Source organism: Myotis yumanensis, unplaced genomic scaffold (genome assembly GCF_028538775.1).
Source record: "Myotis yumanensis isolate MYYU_CA2020_CCGP unplaced genomic scaffold, mMyoYum1.0.hap1 SCAF_1, whole genome shotgun sequence".
NCBI classification, from domain to species: domain Eukaryota; kingdom Metazoa; phylum Chordata; class Mammalia; order Chiroptera; family Vespertilionidae; genus Myotis; species Myotis yumanensis.
In genome coordinates this window covers 191,931,287-191,952,921 of record NW_027223752.1, presented here as the reverse complement: position 1 = coordinate 191,952,921, position 21,635 = coordinate 191,931,287, and the positions used below count along the sequence as shown (strand labels likewise).

Sequence of the window (21,635 nt, the reverse complement as noted above, 5' to 3'; positions counted from 1 at the left end):
GAATAGGTTGCATCAAAAACCCAAAAGAATTTACTAAGTTTTAGAAATAATAGCAGAATTTATCAAAGTGGAATGATAGAAGGTTAATGTATTACACTTTCTACTCAGTAACAAATATAAATTATCTTTACAATAGCAATGACAAATACTTAACAATGTAAATACTTAGGAATAGAAGTAACAAAAGGCAAGCAAGGCTTGTTCGCAAAAAATGTAGATGAATTTTTCTAAACTAATGTCAAGTAAAATAATGTTCAGATTAAATACAGAATGATAACCCTTTGATAAAACTCAGAAAGGTAAATATTTTGTTTAGATATGTATATGTAAATAAAACTATTTTTAAGAAGCAAGGGAGTGATGGTTGCACAACAGTGTGAATGCACTTAATGCCACTGAACTGTACACTTACAAATGGCTAAGATAGGTCCTGCAGGGTAGCTAAGTTGGTTAGAATGTTGTCCTAATATGCCTAGGTTGCAAGTTTGATCCCTAATCAGGACACATACAAGAATCAACCAATGCATGCACAAATAAGTGGAACAACAAATTAATTTGTTCTCTCTCTTTCTCTCCTTCCCTCCCACCCTCTCTCCCACCTCTCTCTTTCTAAAATCAATAAATAAAAAAATATTTTAGATAGTAAGATGTTAGGTTATGTGTATTTTACAAAAGCAAGGAAATAATAAACACAGAATTCAGGATAACAATTATCTTGGGGTTGGAGGATCAATGAAATGGGATAGGGAAGGAACATAGCTATATCTTAAATTACTGTTAATGTTCCAGTTCTTGATTTTTTTGGGTGGTGAGTTCATGGGTCTTCATTATATTACAAATATATAAATATATCCATGAATGTATCAGAGATTACAGTCTATATATCACCAACTAAAATAATGATTAACTCAAATCTGTACACCTGAGGTCCATTAAAAATTAATTTACCATAAAATCCTCACTTCTGAGAAATAGTAAGTTTTAGTTTCCTGTTTGCTCCTTGGAGAGGTGCCAAAGAAATGTGGCATAATTATGCCTCTACTTTTCTGAGTCAGTTTTTATTTTAATAAGAAATATTGGATGTTTCCAAAATCTCTGTTAAATTGTAGCAATATTTTGGCTTAACAGAGTGATTGGTAAGTTTAAATCAGCCTACTCTTCAGAGAGGGTCACTGAGTTGTTAATCCAGAGATCAAATAACTGAAAGGAGAAAGAGGTGGGAAGATTATGGTCAGTAAATTAAATTGAATAGATGAGGTGGTAGGAGATAAAGCCAGAAGATAGGCAGAGAAGAGGGAAGAAGGTGGGAATTGGATTCCTTTCCTACACACACACACACACACACACACACACACACACACACACACATATTTTCTCTCTTTCTTTTAATTTTATTTTATTGTTTAAAGTATTATAAATAGTAGTACATATGACTCCTTTTTTTCCCCATTGACCTTCCCCCGGCCTCACCTACCCCCCAGCACATGTCCTCACTGCTCCAGTTCTGCAGGGAATCAGTGCTTCTCCCTGAGTCGGGTGGACTCAGGGGGGTGGGGTGGGCAGCCTGGGAACCTTCCAGAAACAGTCTCCGTGGCCCCAGAAGGAGGCAGGTAGGGCAGGCAGAGGGGTCTCCTGTGCCATCCCCGAGGCACACGGAGGAGGCGTCTCTGTCCGCCTCAGTCTCGGGGGACAGGAGGGAGGGGGAAGAAGTGTCACCCTTGGAGAACTGCTGTTCTATAATTTAATATAGTGTAATCTGTGCACAGTCAATCCTTCCATACTTGTTACATACTGAACACTTAAGACTACTACTACAAAGCACATGAATAATATTTAGTGGTTATATTTATTGGAACCCTTAATGCAAAATAAAAAAAGAACATTAATAACAAAAGAAATTAGTGAAAAAAATTATGTAAAGTCTATAGTAACTCACCTCAGGCTATTTTCTATATCCTACCAGTTTACTGAGCTGTAGCAAGCAACTATATCTGCATTCCTAGTGCCAGGATTTCCAGGAAGTATAGTTATTCTTCTGTGGTACTTAAGTGAAACTATAGTTGCAGTGTACATAATGATGTCAGTCTCTAATAAACTTTGCAAACAAGGCAAGGAGAAACGACACTCCCCACCCGCAATCTATCTCCCAATAATCCAAAAGTTGTGCGTGTGAGTGTACTATTAATAATCCACAGAATGATTTGACTGCATCATAAATATATTTGTTGGTTCTGGAAATCTTTAAGAAACAGATACTATCCTCTTCCTTTGGTGCCTCAGGCCTCGGCTGCGGCCCTGGTTTCAGCTTGCGCTAAGGGTCTAGCACGGGTGGCTGCAGGCGTGGGTCTGCAGGTGCGTGCTGCCTCTGCCCTGGGAGCCACTGAAAAATTTTTAAAAAGTGAAAAAAAAGAAAGAAACAGATACTGAAGTGGTATATTAATTTTTTATGGGTATATTAAATATATTAAGTACCATACTCACCAGCCAAAAGTAATTAAATATTTTAGTCTTTCCTTTTTTTCTTTTTGATTTTTTCTCTTTATTTTATTTTTATAATATATAAATCTATTACCAGATTGTAGGTACAAAATAATTAGCCATTAAGTAAAACTGTCCTTATTTGCAGATGACATGATATTATACATACAAAACCCTAGAGACTCCATCAAAAAGCTACTAGACTTAATACATGAATTTGGCAATGTAGCAGGATACAAAATTAACCCCAAGAAATCTGAGGCATTTCTATACACCAATAGTGAACTTTCAGAAAGAGAGATTAGAAAAACAATCCCATTTACCATCGCACCAAAAAAATTAAGATACCTAGGAATAAACTTAACTAAAGAGGTTAAAGACCTCTACTCAGAAAACTACAGGACATTGAAAAAAGAGATAGAGGAAGACATAAACAGATGGAAGAACATACCATGTTCTTGGATTGGTAGAATCAACATCATTAAAATGTCCATACTACCCAAAGCAATCTATAAATTCAACGCACTTCCCATTAAAATACCAATGGCTTTCTTCAAAGATCTAGAACGAACTCTCCAAAAATTCATCTGGAATAAAAAAAGACCCCGAATAGCTGCAGCGATCCTGAGAAAGAACAAAGTAGGTGGGATCTCAATGCCAGATATCAAACTGTATTACAAAGCCACTGTTCTCAAAACTGCCTGGTACTGGCACAAGAACAGACATATAGACCAGTGGAATAGAATAGAGAGTCCAGAAATTAGCCCGAACCAATATGCTCAATTAATTTTTGACAAAGGAGGCAAGAACATACAATGGAGCCAAGATAGTCTCTTCAATAAATGGTGTTGGGAAAATTGGACAGATATATGCAAGAAAATGAAACTAGACCACCAACTTACACCATACACAAAAATAAACTCAAAATGGATAAAGGACTTAAATGTACGACAGGAAACCATAAAAATTCTAGAAGAACACAAAGGCAACAAAATCTCAGACTTATGCCAAAACAATTTCTTCACTGATACAGCTCCTAGGGCAGTTGAAACTAAAGAGAAACTGAACAAATGGGACTACATCAAAATAAAAAGCTTCTGCACAGCAAAAGAAACCATCAACAAAACAACAAGAAAACCCACCTCTTGGGAAAACATATTTGCCAACGTCATATCTGATAAGGGCTTAATCTCCAAAATTTATAGGGAACTCATACAACTTAACAAAAAGAAGATAAACAATCCAATCAAAAAATGGGCAAAGGATCTAAATAGACACCTTTCAAAAGAGGACATTCAGAAAGCCAAGAGACATATGAAAACATGCTCAAAGTCACTAATCATCCGAGAGATGCAAATCAAAACAACAATGAGGTACCATCTCACACCTGTCAGAATGGCCACCATCAACAAATCAACAAACGACAAGTGCTGGAGAGGATGTGGAGAAAAAGGAACACTTGTGCACTGCTGGTGGGAATGCAGACTGGTGCAGCCACTATGGAAGGCAGTATGGAGGTTCCTCAAAAAATTGGAAATGGAACTCCCATTTGACCCTGTGATCCCACTACTAGGAATATATCCCAAGAAACCAGAAACACCAATCAGAAAGGATATATGTAACCAGATGTTCATAGCAGCACAATTCACCATAGCTAAGATCTGGAAACAGCCTAAGTGCCCATCAGTAGATGAATGGATTAGAAAACTGTGGTACATCTACACGATGGAATACTATGCTGCTGTTAAAAAGAAGGAACTCCTACCATTTGCAACATCATGGATGGAACTGGAGAGCATTATGCTAAGTGAAACAAGCCAGTCAATGAAGGAAAAATACCACATGATCTCACTCATTCATGGATAATAAAGACCATTACAAACTTTTGAACAATAATAGATACAGAGGCAGAGCTGCCTCAAACTGATTGTCAAACTGCAGTGGGAAGGCCAGAGAGAGTTGGGGGGCAGGAGGGAGGGGAGTAAGAGTTCAACCGAAGGACTTGTATGCATGCATATAAGCATAACTAATGGACATAAGACACTGGGGGGTAAGGGAGGGTAGGGGTTTGTCAAGGGCGGGGGGGAAAAAAGGACACTTATGTAATACCCTTTGTAATACTTTAAGCGAAAAATAAAAAAAAAAATAAAAATAAAAATAAAAAAAACACAAAATAATTAGCCATTTATATGCAATAAACATTAATATTTCAAGAAAAAAGAGATTTTAAATATAATATTATCAAAACTGTACTAACATAGTATAATATCACAAAAGTTGTAGGTGATATTAAAAAACTGAAAATAACAGGATTACATCTATTATATTCTAAAACTAGTGGCCCAGTGCATGAAATTCGTGCATGGGGAGGGGGGGTGTCCCTCAGCCCAGCATGTACCCTCTCCAATTGGGGGCCCCTTGGGAGATGTCCGACTGCCGGTTTAGGCCTGATCCCTGTGGGAACGGGCCTAAACCGGCAGTCGGACATCCCATTCGCAATCTGGGACTGCTGGCTTCTAACCGCTCACCTGCCTGCCTGCCTGATTGCCCCTAACCACTCTGCCTGCCTGCTTGATTGCCCCTAACCCCTCTGCCTGCTTGCCTGATCACCTCTAACTGCCTCTGCCTGCCTGCCTGATTGCCCCTACCCACCTCTGCCTGCCTGCCTGATCACTCCAACTGCCCTCCCTTGCCGGCCTGATCTCACCCCCCAACTGCCCTCCCCTGCAGGCCTGATCTCACCCCCAACTGCCCTCCCCTGCAGGCCTGGTTGCCCCCAACTGCCCTCCCTTGCCAGCCTGGTCTCCCCCAACTGCCCTCCCCTGCCGGCCTGATCGCCCCTAACTGCCTCTGCCTTGGCCCCCATCACCATGGCTTTGTCTAGAAGGAAGTTGGACATCTGGAAGATGGCCGGTTGACCCGGTTTAATTAGCATATTACCCTTTTATGAGTATAGATAGATTATATAGGCTAGGATTGCTTAAACGGGGAGGAAAAGCCTTTTTCAGCCGGAGGAGATGCTCTTTGCAGACTAAAATACATAATCCCTATATCTGGACTGATAGCCAGCCATAGGCACTATACTGCCAAACCGGTTATTAAAAAATTGAACTGCTTTCTTACACCTTACACCAAAGAGCTGTTGCCCTTAAAACCCCTCCTCAGCCCCCACCTTAGGTTCTGCCTTTGCAGTTCACCCAGATTAGGTTCTGATTGGTTGGTTTCTATGCCAGTCAGCGTCAAAAGCTCTGCCTCCTGGACAGCCATTGGCTCTTCTGGGAAATCCAGAATGGCCCTCCTGACAGCTCTCTCTCTCTCCAGGCCTATCTCCTGACCTGATCCACAGCCTCCACAGTGGCTGTGGATCAGGCCCTGCCTCTCTCTCTCTCCAGGCTCACCAGCAGCTGTTGAGGCTGCTGATCAGGCCCTGCCTCTCTCTCCTAACCTCTCTCTCTGGGCCTGATCCACAGCTGCCATGGCCAGAGCCTAACGACCTCGCTGCACCTACCTTGCCCCACTCGCGCCCCCCCCCCCACCACCACCACCACTGCACCCACCTGCCTGTCACAAGCCTTGCTCTCTCGGTCCCTCCATGTACTTCCTGGTGACCAGTCGTCCATCTGGTCGTTTAGGCTATTATTAGTTATAGATATTTTTTCCTCTGGCTCTCTTTTTGTTCATCAGTTTATGTTGTTCATTATATTCCACAAATGAGTGAGATCATGTGATATTTATATTTCTCCAAAAGGATATGTGCACCCCTATGTTCATAGCAGCCCAATTTACAATAGCTAAGATTTGGAAACAATCTAAGAGCCCATCAACAGATGAGTGGGTTAAAAAACTGTGCTACATCTACACAATGGAATACTATGCTGATGTAAAAAAGAAGGAACTCTTACCATTTGCAACAGCATGGATGGACCCAGAGAGCATTATGCTAAGCAAAATCTTTCCTTTTCTAGTAGTGTTATCCAAAACTACTCCACCTGTTTGAAGGCTTTTCTTGGTTAATTAGAACAAACAGCTCTGAATTTCTAAATCACTGTGAATATTTGGCATCTCAGGTTCTGTATGTGGTTTTTTTTGGCTCTGTTTTTGTTTTCTTTTGCTAAACTACATCTTCCCCATCTCCTTATTCGAATCTGTTAGTGGCAGTACTATTCTTTTATTTTAAAAAAATCTTTATTGTTGAAAGTATTACATATGTCCTCTTTTTCTCCCATTGACCCCTTCTTGCCTGCCCCAGTACTATTCTTTTAAACCTTAAAGCTTAAGTTTCTTTTTTTGATTCCCTTCTCTGCCTCCACTTCAGATTTAAATCCTTAGCATTTTTCATGTTTCATTTCCTCAGGTTCAACTTTCACATACAATCTGTCACTAAGTCTATTGATTATCTTTTTGCAGTGTAATCTTGTTATATTTCTATTTTCACCATTACCACCTTAGTTTAGTCCTTATTATCTTATTTAGTTATTTTTTAAATTGAGTTTATTGGTTTGCAAGACAGAACAGGTTTCATGTGTACAACTCAATAAAACATCATCTGCACACAGCATGGTGCGCCCATCACCCCAAGCAGTCTCTTTCACTCTACCCCCCCTTTGCCCACGTCCACCTACCCCACCCCCTTTCCTTCTGGCCTGCTGCCCTCCCTTCTTTAGGGGGTGTGTGCAGGAGAGGCAGAGGTGGGCTAGGATACTTGGTGTAGCACAATGTCTGCCTCTAAGCACAGTGGCAGAGAGCCTCTCCCAGGGACCCTAGCAGTTCTAGAATCCCATTATCTTTTGCTTTCTATTTCAACTTAATTGTGAATATCACTGATCTTTCTTGGTATGAAACTAAGACTGGGAGGTCTTTCAACAACATGTGATGAAAGTGCAAGTGTGTCTTCCTCCCAGAAAAATACCTATTTTAAACCCAAATCCCTAGTACATATAGTGAACTAAAGTAAAAATGAGTAACATCCCTTTCAAATGAAAGTCTTGATTGTTAAAAGCAATATATACATATAAGATAAGCTGAAAGGAAACTTAATTTAGTCGTTTCTCTTGACTTTATAGTGTTTTGATAACTTGCAATTATATGCAGTGCTCTACATTGATATTTATGGTTATAAAGTGGGAAAAACAGCAAAAAGTATGCTCATAGGTACCACAGATCAAGCTGTTGATATGTAAATCTGGAAATATAGAATAAAATCATTACAAATTGACAAAAGTGGAGGGGGGGGGGGGAGTTTAACAATGACCATGATTGACTTTTTCTAATGAGCAGCTTCATCTGTAGTTTAAAAATAGCCAGATACCTGCTCTCAGGAGAAGCCTTCAGCCTTTGAGGTCACCAGGAAAGGGGTTTCTCTGCTCTTCACACTTGGCAAAGGCAGAGGAGATGAGCTCTGACAGGTTTTGGTTTCTGGGGTTGCTGAGTGGCTTCCATTTCTCTTTGTTTCTCAGTGTGGCTCCATGTATAGGCCCAAGTAGCACCAGGGCAGCAGACAGCAGCAGGAATGCTTTGGGCATGGTGGACTGCAGCTCCTCTTGTTCCTTCCTCCTCCTTCCTCCTGGAATGGAAATACCAGGCAGCCATCACTGTGCTATGAGAGACATGGCACACTGTCCTTATCCTATATAATAAAAGCCTAACATGCTAAGTGTCCGACCATTCGTTCGACCATTTGACTAGTTGCTATGATGCGCACTGACCACCAGGGGGCAGATGCTCCGACCAGTAGGTTAGCTTGCTGCTGTTGTCTGGCTGATCGGGACTGGGTGAGATGGGCCGGGCACGCCCTGGATGAATCTGTGCACTGGGCTGGTTTCGGCCCGATCCCTGCAGGTCAGGTCAAGGGACCCCACCGGTGCACGAATCCATGCACCGGGCCTCTAGTTACTTTATGTTGTGCTAAAATACACATAACATAAAAGTTATCATTTTAACTACTTAAAAGTGTACAATTCAGTGGCATCAAGCACATTGACAATGCTGTATAATCATCACCATTATCTAGTTCCAGAACTTGTTCACTATCCTGAACAGAAACTTTGTAATCATTAAGCAGTCACTCCTCATTACCTCATCCCTAGAGCCCTTGACAACTACTTATCTGCTTTCTGTTTCTATGGATTTTCTTATTTTGGATATGTCATGTAAGTGGAATTATACAATATGTTGCCTTTTGTGTCTGGCTTTTTTACTTAGTGTAATGTTTTCCAAACTCATCTATATTATAGCATGTATTGGTATTTCTATGCTTATTGATTTTAGAGGGGAAGAAAGAGAGAGAGAGAGAGAGAGAGAAAAAGAGAGAGAGAGAGAGAAAGAAACATCGATTGGTTAGGCCCTGACTAGGGATCAAACCAACAACCTAGGTATGTGCCCTGACCAGGCATTGAACCCACAATCTTTCGGTATACGGGATGGAGCTCCAATCAACTGAGCCACACTGGCCAGGGCTCATTCCTTTTTAAGGCTGAATAATATTCCATTGGTATATATACCACATTTTCTTTATCCATTCATTTATTGGTGGGCATTTGGTTGTTTCTACCTTTTGGCTGTTGCGAATAGTGTTGTATAAACATTTGCGTACAAATTTTTTTTGGACAACTGTTTTCAATTCTTTGGGATTGTATTTATCTAGGAGTGGAATTGCTGGGTCATTTCGTAATTCTTTTAACATACTGCGCTTACTACTTTTCATATCAGTATTTCCCAAAGTGTGGGACAATGCTAGGGGGCTCACTGATAAAACATTTAATATCAGTTATTTTCTATTTACATTCAGTCCTGATTAAATCATGGAAAGTCTCAAGTTGGTATTAGTATGACTTTCAGACATCTCACTATGTTAATTTCCCTTTTAACAAATACAGAGCAGGCCTGTTGCTTCAAACCTTTGGCATAGCTGAAATTTAGTACTTTTCATGATATTTCCTTTATTGTTACATTTTATTTCTATAGCAAGTGATAACTGATTTCACATGGATAGTAGTGAAAGTTTGCTTTTTATGTAAATGTATGTAAAGTACAGTGATGCACAGAATTTGCAAAATATAATGAAGATTGATCAGAAATATGGTAAAAATGTGTAAAGGTGATATGAAAATGATTTCAAGTTTGGGAAATAGAGACTTGAGCTATGGAAACATATCCCTTCTCAGTCTTTGCCATTTCCAATTAACTTTCTATGCCATTATTAGAATAATTTATAATAACTTGGATAGGGTCATTCTCTTATTCTTGAACATTTAATCCCCATTGGATAGAGTAAAATTCAAGGTTGTTTAGCTAGACATTTGATGTCCTTCATTATTTACTCCAACCAAACCAGTCTAATTATTATTTTTAACTAACCTTATACTTTCCTAACATTGTGCATTCTCATGCCATTGCTATAAGTAAGTTCCTTTCTCCTTAGTTTATATTGCCATTTAGTCATTCTATTTTCAAATATTTATTGAAGTTCTGATATGTGCTAGGCACTGTACTGTGGGCTAGAACTACTGCGGTGGTTTTCTTATTGAGTTTATACTTATGGGAGAGCATAGATTAAGCACAGGCATAATTCTTTAGTGACAACTGAAATAGTGTGATGGAAAAGTAGAGTGTTAGGAAAACAAATAGGACACCTATTTTAGTTGAGTTTTAAGGGATGGTTTCAAAGACAGCCTCTTGTTAAAAACATCATTTAAGCTGAGATCTAAGTTACTAGTAGGTATTAGCTTAGTGAAGAAATGGACAGAGGGAGTAGTAATGTGCAAAAGTACTGAGGTAAAAAGGATCATGGCTTAAGTATTATGTTAATTATTTAATATGTTTATTTTGCCTGGAGAAATTTAAGTATATGGTGTCTTCTCAATAATAATGCCCTGGTCTGTACTATATTACTTTAAAAATTTTATCATGTAGCCCTAACTCAAAGAATTTTTATTTTTAAAGATACACTTAAAAAATCACTGTAAATAGTCAAGTATTAGATCCAAGTCTTGAAACTATCTTGGGAACTTATATAGAAGTCCCATCCTATATAATAAAAGCCTAATATGCAAATTGACTGAACGGTGGAATGACCAGCAGAACAACTGGTCACTGTGATGCACACTGACCACCAGGGGTTAGACACTGAATACAGAAGCTGCCCCCTTCCCGCAGGCCCCAGGCTGGCCTAGGCCGTTGCCAGTGGGGCCCCCTGACCACCCCACTGGTCGCCCCACAGAGAGGCGGGCAGCGGCAGCAGGGGATGTGGCTGGCAAGCAGGCGGTGCCAGGAGGGCTAAGGCAGGTGCTAGCAGGGGACCCCCGATCTCCCCACTGGTCACCCCGTAGATTGGCCCTAATTGCTGGCCAGGCCTAGGGACCCCACCCATGCATGAATTTTGTGCACCGGGCCTCTAGTTTCTATATAGAAATTTATGTAGATTTATGATATAATAGAGGCCCGGTGCATGAAATTCATGCACCGGGGGTGTGTGTCCCCTAGCCCAGCCTGCACCCTCTCCAATCTGGGATCCCTCTCATAATTCAGGACCACTGTCACCCAACTGCTCACCTGCCTGCCTCATTGCCCCTAACCACTCCCCTGCCAGCCTGATTGTTGCCTAACTGCTCCCCTGCTGGCCCAATTGCCCCTAACTGCCCTCCCCTGCTGGCCTGGTCACCCCTAACTGCCCTCCCCTGCCAGCATGGTCGCCCCTAACTGTCCTCCCCTGCCGGCCTGGTCACTCCTAACTGCCCTCTCCTGCTGGTCTGATTGCACTTAACTGCCCTCCCCTGCAGGCCTGGTCATCCCTAACTGCCTCCCCTGCAGGCCTGGTCTCCCCAACTACCTTTCCCTGCAGGCCTAGTCCCCCCCCCCCCCACCAACTGCCCTCCCCTGCAGGCCTGACCCCCTCCACTGCCCTCTCCTGTTGGCCTGGTTGCCCCCAACTACCCTCCCCTGCAAGCCTGGGTCCCCCCCAAGTCTCCTCCCCTGCAGGCCTGGTCCCCCCAACTGCCCTCCCCTGCAGGCCTGGGTCCCCCCCAACTCCCCTCCCCTGCAGGCCTGGTTGCCCCCAACTGCCCTCCCCTGCAGGCCTGGGTCCCCCCCCAACTGCCCTCCCCTGCTGGCCATCTTGTGTCCACATGGGGGCGGCCATCTTGTGTGTTGGAGTGATGGTCAATTTGCATATCACCTCTTTATTAGATAGGATCACATGTTTATACTACATATTTAATTTGTATTTATACTTTTTATTATAAATTTATACTATTATATATTATGTTTATAATATATACCTATATTATATATCACAGTATAAATATATGATATAGGTTATATAGATTTATATACAAATTTCCTGGGTAACATTTTGGCTTCTCATTATTGCTTGTAGGCACCCATCAAGAAGCCAGTCAGTAAGAAGGCATATTAGGTTTTAGGCATCCTCCTTTGCTATTTCCTTTTTTTCAATTCTCTGATCAGCTTTATGGTTGGCTCTTTGATATCAATGGAAGAACACATTAAAATTGTTCTCTCTTTTCATTTTGAATTTTTTATTGAGATATAATTAATATACTATACAATTCACCAGTGTAAGGTATACAATTCAATAGTTTTTAGTACAGCAGATTGAAAGAGTTGTACAGCCTTTACCACAATCAATTTTAAATATTTTTCTTTAATGTTCACCTTATGTTTTTATTGATTTTTAGAGAGAGATGGAGAAAGAAAGAAAGAGCACGAGAGAGAATCATTGATAAAAGAGAAAGACATTGATCGGTTGCCTCCTGTAGGCACCCTGATCGGGGATCCAACCCACAACCTAGGTATGTACCCTGACTGGGAATTAAATTGGCAACCTTTTGGTGGTGGGACGATGCTCCAACCAACTGAACCACCTGGCCAAAGCTAGAACATTTTTATCACCTCCAAAAGAACCCCCGTATCTGTTAAGAGTCACTTCTTGTTACCTCTTATCCTTGGCAATAACTAACCTACTGTCTGTCTCTATAGGTTTGCCTATTCTGGACAGTTTGTTTAATGGAATCATAAATATGTCTTTTGTAATTACCTTTTTTGCTTAGTATAATGTTTTCAAGATTGGTCTGTATTGTAAAATTGTCCTTTTTTTCAGATAAACAGAAACGTCCTATTTTGGTAATTCTGTAACAAATATTTTTATTTTTCAGATGTATAGGTGTCTGTATAAAGAATGCTGTATTAACTAAGGTTTTTTGTTACATGATAGAGAAATCAACTCTGGCTAGCTTCAGCAGAAAAGGAATTTAATTGAAGAATCCAAAGGAAGACTGAAGAATCAGGCTTGATTCTTGGAAAATTGACAAAAACTTAAGGGAGCTTGGTGGCAAGGAATACTACCCAGCCATGCCGCACAAACATGTGTTAGGACTTACACTGTTCCTACTGCCAGTTTAAATAATTTACTTACTGGTAGTTTATTTGACAGGTGCTAGCTGGAGTTCAAAGTCTAGGGTAGGTGTGGCTTGGCTGAGATCTTGTTCTGGCTGCCAAGAAGGGAAGGATCTCCTTCCTTTGGCTTCTCCTTTTTGGTCTCTCACCAAAATTCTCATAATAAGGGATTTGCCCCCAAGTAAAAAGGGGGTTTGGACTTAGGAAGACCCCTTAAAAAGAGAGACAATTTTTCCTTTACAACTACCTATTAAAATATATTTCTAAAAAATTCTGTGTGTTGACAGGTAGCTTTATGCTTTTTTAAATACAAGGTGAAATTGTTAAAGGCATATCATATTTTTGGAAGACAAATGAATGTCTTTGTTTTACAAAGTGTGGACAAAAAAGGGGCCACATACTAAATCTGACAAGCTCAGGGGAGGCCTGCATAGAGGGCCTTACAGACTTGGAGACCTAAACTAAACCACATAGAATGCTCAGAGATAAAGCTTCCTAACTAAAAGTATGTCATGGTAGGAAGTCATGTCCTAGGACTGAATCTTCCTTGACAATCTTTACCTTAATGGAGCCTCTCTGTTGTCCTTTTGCTGCTATGGTAACCTACCGTTGGAATGTCAGAGTAATCTTCTTTTCCAGACTCCACAGGTCACAATCTCCCACCAGAGCACAAGACCACCATGAACCCCTCATTATTTTATTGTCCAGATACCATCTCTGTGTGCCGTATTAGTTAGTTGTTAACTATCGTATACCTACCAATATAAATGAAGTTGTGGTACTTTAATAGAGAAAAATGGTTTTGATTCTTTTTAAAGTAAAACTATCTTAGATATCCCTAAATTGTATAGTGTAGGTATGACTTACAAAAGTAAGATTATGTATTTTCCTAAGAAAAAGAACCACAGAAAGTAAAGGTGATTGCCAGATATGTATATATATTTATTTCTTTTCGACATTTTCTTTGGTAGACAAAAACATTTTATATTTAAAATGTGTCCAAAATGTTGCTATAATTTATAAAAATAGATACAACCAAAACGCACAGTAAACCCACATATCCTAAATGTTTCAAAACATATCAATGAAAAAGTTGCTTAAATCAAATTAAGACCAGAGCTGCTAATTCAGTTATGAAATATTTGCATTCTTAGCAGTTTTCCTTAGCATATAATCTTTTCATAGTACATTTCATGAATTATTGCCTTTTTATAAACAAGGTGACATGTAAGAACTTTTTTTCCTAGGTATATATGTGCTATGTGATTTTTGGGAAAAGAAATGTGGATTTGCATTAAAAATTTTGGGGGGGATGTTTATTACATACATGGATGCTTTTGACTCATAAGATCTTGACTCTAGTAATAATATTAATGTCTCCATTTTAACTGCAGATTGTAATATGAAATGTAGATCAAGTACAGACAGATAACTTAGAAATGTTTTCATCATCACAGCAGAATAGTTATAAACATCAAGTCTTCTAGAAGGTTCCAAACTTAAAATTCTACAAATGCATGAATACGCATTGCAATAGGCATCAGAAAGTCATTTCCCTATTACAGAATTCTTAACATTTCATCGTCACAGTTAAACTTGTTCTGAGTTTTCATATCCTTTTTTCCAGGACTTCAGATGTTTTGATGTTTTAAAAAATTCCTCCTTTCAACTTTCTGTAATTAGAAAATGAGAGTTTTATAAATTTGGGCTGTTCTTGTTTCCCAGTGATAGTTGACATGCAGAAACATACAGCAAAAAAGAAAACTAACTAGAACCAAAGACCCCTTATCAAAACACTTCATACAGGATCATAGAATCTTTTCTGAAGTTGTCTACTTTATTTTTTTTTCAAGAGATCTGTCTTGGATAAAACACTATAAAACGGAAGTAATCTAGTAACCTACCTTTATTATAATGTTTGCTTGCTTTGATCTGGGATTTAGGCATCTTTGTCCTTTATGTGCTTTTAAGGTGATACTGTTAAAGGAATATCCAAAACAGTCTTAAATTTTGAATGGAAAAGCATAAGCAAAAAAAAAAAAACCCAAATGCCTCCATCATTGTCATCTTTAGCAAGTCCATTACTTACATCACTTCTACTTTGTCACAGTTGTTACTTGGGTAAATTACAGAGATTTTCTCAATATCTGCCACTTTCACTGCCTTTGCTCCAGGGCCGATGCAGAGACAGCGTCCTCCTTTGAACATTGGGAAACCTAAAACAGATCATAGCATCAGTTACTAATGGATCTGATTGCAACAGAGGACTATGGTTTACAATTCTGGTGAAGAATGTGAGCCCAGTTTTCATTAAGGATAAAGATGGTCATTTGTCAAATAGCACTTGACCCTGCTGTTACTAGGAAAGGAGCTTAAGTAATATCTTAATGATTTTCTCTTTAAATTTGTAACCAAATCATTAAAGACTAGATAAAAGCATAAAAGAAGTCTTGGAGATCAAGCTTATTTGCCTTTTGCTTTTATGCTCAAGAATTTTTCCAGGATGCTAGTAACATTATTTCACAAAAATCTTTTTAACAGACATTTAAAACTATTGCTGCCGAAACTGGTTTGGCTCAGAGGATAGAGCCTCGGCCTGCGGACTGAAAGGTCCCAGGTTTAATTCCGGTCTGGGTTGCGGGCACATCCCCAGTAGGAGATGTGCAGGAGGGAGCTGATCGATGTTTCTCTCTCATCAATGTTTCTAACTCTCTATCCCTCTCCCTTCCTCTCTGTAAAAAATCAATAAAATATATATTTTTTAAAAAACTGTTGCTAAAGGCTCTTGTCAGATTTTGTAGCCAAATACATTTCGTGAAATTTATCATCTCTAGTTTCAATAATCATCTCTAATGCCTCAAACATTTCTTACATTCTCTGTCAAAGCTGTAATAATTTCTAATGTGTGAGGTTAAGTAAAAATTTAGTGTATCTTTTAGGATAAAAGTGGAAGAAAAGAACATTTGAAAAATTAGAAAAGAAATTTATAGGCTGAGAAATAAAAAGTATCATATACCTTGAGCAATTGTAGCACAGAATATCACAGCCAAGACTATAGCCAGGCCCTTCACATTCATGTTTGTTGCTGCTGCTTCAAAGTTGATCTCTTCTTGGAGGGAGTAGAAAAGCTGAACATAGAAGAGAGTTCTTAGTTGGCATAGAGAGGGCATTTTATATACTAGCAATCCTTAATGGCAACAGGAATTTCCCTCCTTGAGTCATGCTCCTTTCTTGCTTCCAAGAGTTTCTGTTTTATTATCTTCTAAATATCACTCTCCCTTCCTAGTTGTTACAGTGTCGAAAGTAATACTAACATGAGAGCACTTTTTACTATAAAGAGTAAACAGCTGTGTATCCAGATAGAAAACAGCCTTCTTAAGGTGTCATTTCCTAGAAATGTATTTAATTATTGGATTACCCCTGGGCAGTGGAATTCTGATTGCCATTCTTTTTTTTTTTTAATTCAGGAAGATTGTCTTCCTGTTTTCAGTTCTTTCACTCTCATTCTTCATATAACTATACAAAAGAATATTTAAAAAAAAACCAATTTTTAGCATTTTACTTTTGCTTTTAAGTCCAAACTCTTATCATTTATACAAGTCCTACATTATTTAACATGAAATGACTTTTATTTAACCTCATTTATATTTTTGTCAACTATAATTGCATGTCTAAAGAAGTCTGCCTATATACTTCTGAATTTATAGCCATTTCTTTTTTTTCTGTTTAAATGTATCCCATTTATTTATTTTTTATTGTTTAAAGTCTTTTATCCATTTTGAGTTTATTTTTGTGTATGGTGTAAGTTGGTAGTCTAGTTTCATTTTTTTGGCATGTATCTGTCCAATGTTCCCAACACCATTTATTGAAGAGACTGTCCTGACTCCATTATATATTTTTGCCTCCTTTATCAAATATTAATTGAGCAAAATGGCTTGTGTTGACTTCTGGGTTCTCTGTTCTGTTGCACTGGTCTATATGCCTGTTCTTGTGCCAGAATCAGTACAATGGCTTTGTACTATAGTTTGATATCTGGTATTGTGAACCCTCCAACTTTGTTCTTCTTTCTCAAGATTGCTACAGCTATTCAAACTCTTTTTTTATTCCAAATAAATTTTTGGAGAGTTTGTTCTAGGTCTTTGAAGTATGCCATTGGTATTTTAATGGGGATTGCATTTGTAGATTGCTTTGGGTAGTATGGACATTTTAATAATGTTGATTCTACCAATCCATGAACATGGTATATTCTTCCATTTGTTTATTTCTTCCTCTATTTAAAAAAAAAAAAAAATATATATATATATATATACACACATATATATTTATTTATTTTTTTACAGAGAGGAAGGGAGAGTGATAGAAAGTTAGAAACATTGATGAGAGAGACACATCGACCAGCTGCCTCCTGCACACCCCCTACTGGGGATGTGCCTGCAACCAAGGTACATACCCTTGACTGGAATCGAACCTGGGACCCTTTAGTCCGCAGGCCGATGCTTTGTCCACTGAGCCAAACTGGTTAGGGCCCTCTATCTCTTTTTTGAGCATCTTGTAACTTTCTGAGTACAGATCCTTTACCTCCTTGGTTAAATTTATTCCTAAGTATCTTAATTTTTTTGTTGCAATGGTAAATGGGATTTTTTTTTTTAGTTTCTCTTTCTGTGAGTTCATTATTGGTGTATAAAAAAGCCATACAAAATTATTAACTTCTGGGTGTTAATTTTGTATCCTGCTACATTGCTGAATTCATTTATTAAGTCTAGTAGTTTTTTGATGGAGTCTTTAGGTTTTTCTATGTACAATAAACAAATGGAAGAATCTACCATGTTCATGGATTGGTAGAATCAACATTATTAAAATGTCCATACTACCCAAAGCAATCTACATCTGCGAATAATGACAATTTTACTTTTTTTCCAGTTTTTGGTTTGTTTGTGAATCCTCACCTGAGAATATTTTTTCCATTGCTTTCAGAGAGAATGAAAGGAAGAGAGAAAGGGGGGAGCAGAGGCGGGGGAAGAGAGAGAAACATTGATGTGAGAGAGATGTATGGATTGGTTGCCTTCCACATTTGTCCAGACCGGAGTTGGGGAGTGAACCTGCAACCCAGGCATGTGCCCTTGACTGGGAATTGAACCTGAAGCCCTTTGGCGCATTGGCTGATGCTCTAACCACTGAAAATACCAATGATATTTATTATTTTTGCATATTTAACAGTTTTTATTTTATATATATTTTAGCACAGCTATTTAGCACATAAAGTTGTATGAGTTGTGGATTTAAAAAAAAAACACCATCTTATTTTCTTATGTAATGTTTTTATGGCTTGTGTTCTACTTTGATGTAACCCCTGCTTTTTATCTTTACCTTTTCCTCTCAAGCTTTCTAAATCTATTTGTTTTAAGTGTGTCACTTGTAGACACTTAAAAAAATTAAATCAAGGGATTTTAATGGGTAAATGTATTTACTGTATAATTAGAAGATTTTAAAATGCTTTATTACTATTTTCTGTCTTTATGTTTTCTTACTAATGTTAAATATATTCCCTTTTACATTTTTATGTGATTTGAAAGAAATACATAATTTTGTATTTTGCTAGTAATCTTTAATTTTTTTATGTATAACCTAGGACTTGATTCTATGTCATACTGTTTTAAATAGGCATAATTCACTTAGCTGGGGTGGCTGGGTTAGAGCATTTTCCCATGCACAGAAAGATTGTCAGTTCGATTCCTGGTCAGGATACATATCTACTAGTAGGTTGCAGGTTCAATTCCAAGTGGAGGCACATACAAGAGGCAACCAATCAGTGTTTCTCTCATACATTGATGTTTCTCTTCCTCAATCTCTCTCCCCCCCTTTCCCTCCCTCCCTCCCTCCCTCCCTCCCTCCTTCCCTCCCTCCTTCTTTCCCTCCCTCCCTCCCTCCTTCTTTCCCTCCCTCCCTCCTTCCTTTCCCCTCTCTCTAAAATTAGTAAGAAACAAAAAAGTATCCTCTGGTGAGGATTAAAAACAATAAATAAATGCATACATAAATACATAAATAAATAAGTAGGCATACTTCAAATTTTATAAAACATGAACAGACTTCCTTTTGCTTTCATGAATTACTATTTGGCTGGATAGAAAACGTGTGGGCCATAATTTTCTTCAGAACTCTGAGTATGTTGTTTTATTGACAACCATTACTATATAATATTGTACATGTATATAATATGGTACATAATATTTAAAAACATCAGAAACTAGTTCCTCCCCGCCCCGGCTCCTTTGGACATACACAGACATTTTTCACCTAATCATTCCCATATCAGACTATTCGCGGTCTCTAATTTTTCTGTGTTTCTAAATATTCTAGGAGGGAATAGGGGAGAAGACAGGGAGAAGGAAAAGTCCTTCTTCTTCCTGTGAGGAAGACCACCAGCAGTCTGTAGGGAGGGTGCTGCTGCTGCTTGTGTATGACCCCAGAAGACGGTTCTTTCCACCCATGTGGATGCAGCCTCGTCTGCTTTTCCTCAGAGCTGAGTTGCAGTTTGGATGCTAAGGAAGGTTTATTTAGTTCTTCACTTCAAGTCCTCAGGTAATAGATCTAAAATTATGCAGAGTTGGGAGAGGAACTGGTTTTGAATTTTAATCTTTTCATCTCATTTTGAAAAAATATATTTTATCGATTTTTACAGAGAGGAAGGGAGAGGGATAGAGAGTTAGAAACATCAATCAGCTGCCTCCTGCATGTCCCCTATTGGGGATCGAGCCTGCAACCAAGGTATGTGCCCTTAACTGGAATTGGACCCAGGACCCTTCTTCAATCGCAGGCCAATGCTCTATCCACGGAGCCAACTGGTCAGGGCTCACCTCATTTTCTTGAACAATACAAAAAGTGAGCCTAATTAAGGCTCTGGCAGCTGCTAATATGGCCAGATGCTCTGTTTTTCCTTAACACTCTCCTTCTTTAATGTCTCCTCCCGTGTCCTGCCTTAAAGTTTACTGGAAAGCACCACCCTTTTTCACAGTAGATAATTTGCTCATTCATTCATTTAACAAATATTTATTTTAGGTGCCTCTTACATGCTTGGCACTCTTGAGTATTGAAGATAGAGCTTCCTTTTTGTGTCTTGCAAAGTTGGCAGCTTTCTAACTAACTCATTGTAGAAGATAGTCTGCCTGATTTCTGCTGTTTCTGTAGATGTGTGTTTTCAGGACTATGAGTTGTTCTGGACTAAATACTTTCTAATATCATGTGCGGAGAAATAACTTCTTTCAGAATACCCCCTCATCCAGTGAACTTGAGGATCCTTCTTCCTCCTGTTCATATAATCTGGTTCCTCTAGTTTTCTCTTCCTTTAAGTTGTGATATCTTCAGGAAGCCTTCTTCAAGACATAAAGATTTCTTCTCCTGGCTTCATAGCACTTACTGTCGTATAGCTTTATCCAGTAGAAAATATAATGTGAGCCTAATGTGAGCCACATATTTAATTTTAAATATTCTAGTATCCACATTTAAAAACTAAAAAGAAACAGATGAAATTAATTTTGATAATATATTTTATTTAATCCAAAGCATGAAAAAAGTATTCCAATGTGTAATCAATATAAAAATATTAAATAAGATTATTTTAGTTCTACGTCTTCAAATTAGACAAGCAACATTTTAAATGCTCAGTGTCGCTCTAGCCAGTATGGCTCAGTGGATAGAGCATCAGTCTGCAGGCCAGAGGGTCCCAGGTTTGATTCTAGTCAAGGACACGTACCTTGGTTGCAGGTTCCTTCCCTGGTCAGGGTGCTTGCAGAAGGCAAGCAATTGATGTGTTTTTTTCACATTGATATTTCTGTTTTTCCCTCTTTTTTCCACTCTCTCTGAAAATCAATGGAAAAAAATATCATCGGGCGAGGATTAAAAAAAAAGAAAAAATGTTCAAATGCTCAGTAGTCACATGGTTAGTGGCTTCCATATTGGATAGTATAGATCTAGTTATTCATTTGGCATTTAGCATATTATACTGCCTTGACACTTAATTTTAAATAAAGAAGGGATGGAGAGGAGAGATACTGTGCTTTTTGTTTTGTTTTAGAAACTTTTCTAAGTCTCCCTAATCCTTTTGTTCTTTTCCTCTTCACTAAGTCATTATATATACTTCATTGTTCTTTCTCTGATTAAGCAGGACAAAGATTAAACTGCTCTGTCTTTTTAGTAGCATTTGCCAGATCTCTTGTTGTTTTTGGAGTTGGACTGTTTCAGGTTCAACGACTCAACCAATTTTTCCCTTGAATTTAAAGGAGAATCTCAGGAAACTAATCTAGTTTCTATAATTAATCAACAGACTCTTCTAGCTTAAATACCCTCTAATCTGTGAATCATCTGAACTTTTAGTTATGATCTCAAGTTATCCAATTAATATAGACTTTTCAGATGTTTCAAGTGTTTAAAATATTTTCAAGTGGGAAGAGATTAATGCAAAACATTTGAAGTTTTAATTCCCAACCCACCATTCACCAAGACTATGAAATATATTTATTATAAAAATAAGTAATATCAAGGATATTTTGTCTAGTTAACGTAGTGAAAAGTGGGTTAGAAATGGAAACTAACATTCCTATTATAAATTACTATTACTTAACAGAATCCTATTGTTTTGTTATTATAGAAGGCTGATGACTCACTCCTAGGGAAGAGGTTGTCATACATGTGATAAGCACCTAAAATAATGTAAATAGACTGAACTGATTGAGTAGAATCCTTAACTCTTA

The 21,635-nt window shown here is 38.5% G+C and overlaps 2 protein-coding genes across 2 annotated transcripts in view; one reads left to right on the top strand and one right to left on the bottom strand.

Annotated features, from left to right (window-relative positions):
- The window catches only part of ART3 (ADP-ribosyltransferase 3 (inactive)), a 109,169-nt gene that overhangs the window by 38,572 nt on the left and 48,962 nt on the right, over positions 1–21,635 (top strand). The window lies entirely within an intron of this gene.
- Positions 13,818–16,016, bottom strand: CXCL11 (C-X-C motif chemokine ligand 11). The gene is made up of 4 exons (XM_070394717.1): positions 15,905–16,016; positions 14,978–15,104; positions 14,793–14,865; positions 13,818–14,561 (listed from the first exon to the last, which is right to left on the bottom strand). The coding sequence occupies exons 1-4, from the start codon at positions 15,963–15,965 to the stop codon at positions 14,520–14,522; spliced, it is 303 nt and encodes a 100-aa protein (XP_070250818.1). The 5' UTR covers positions 15,966–16,016; the 3' UTR covers positions 13,818–14,519.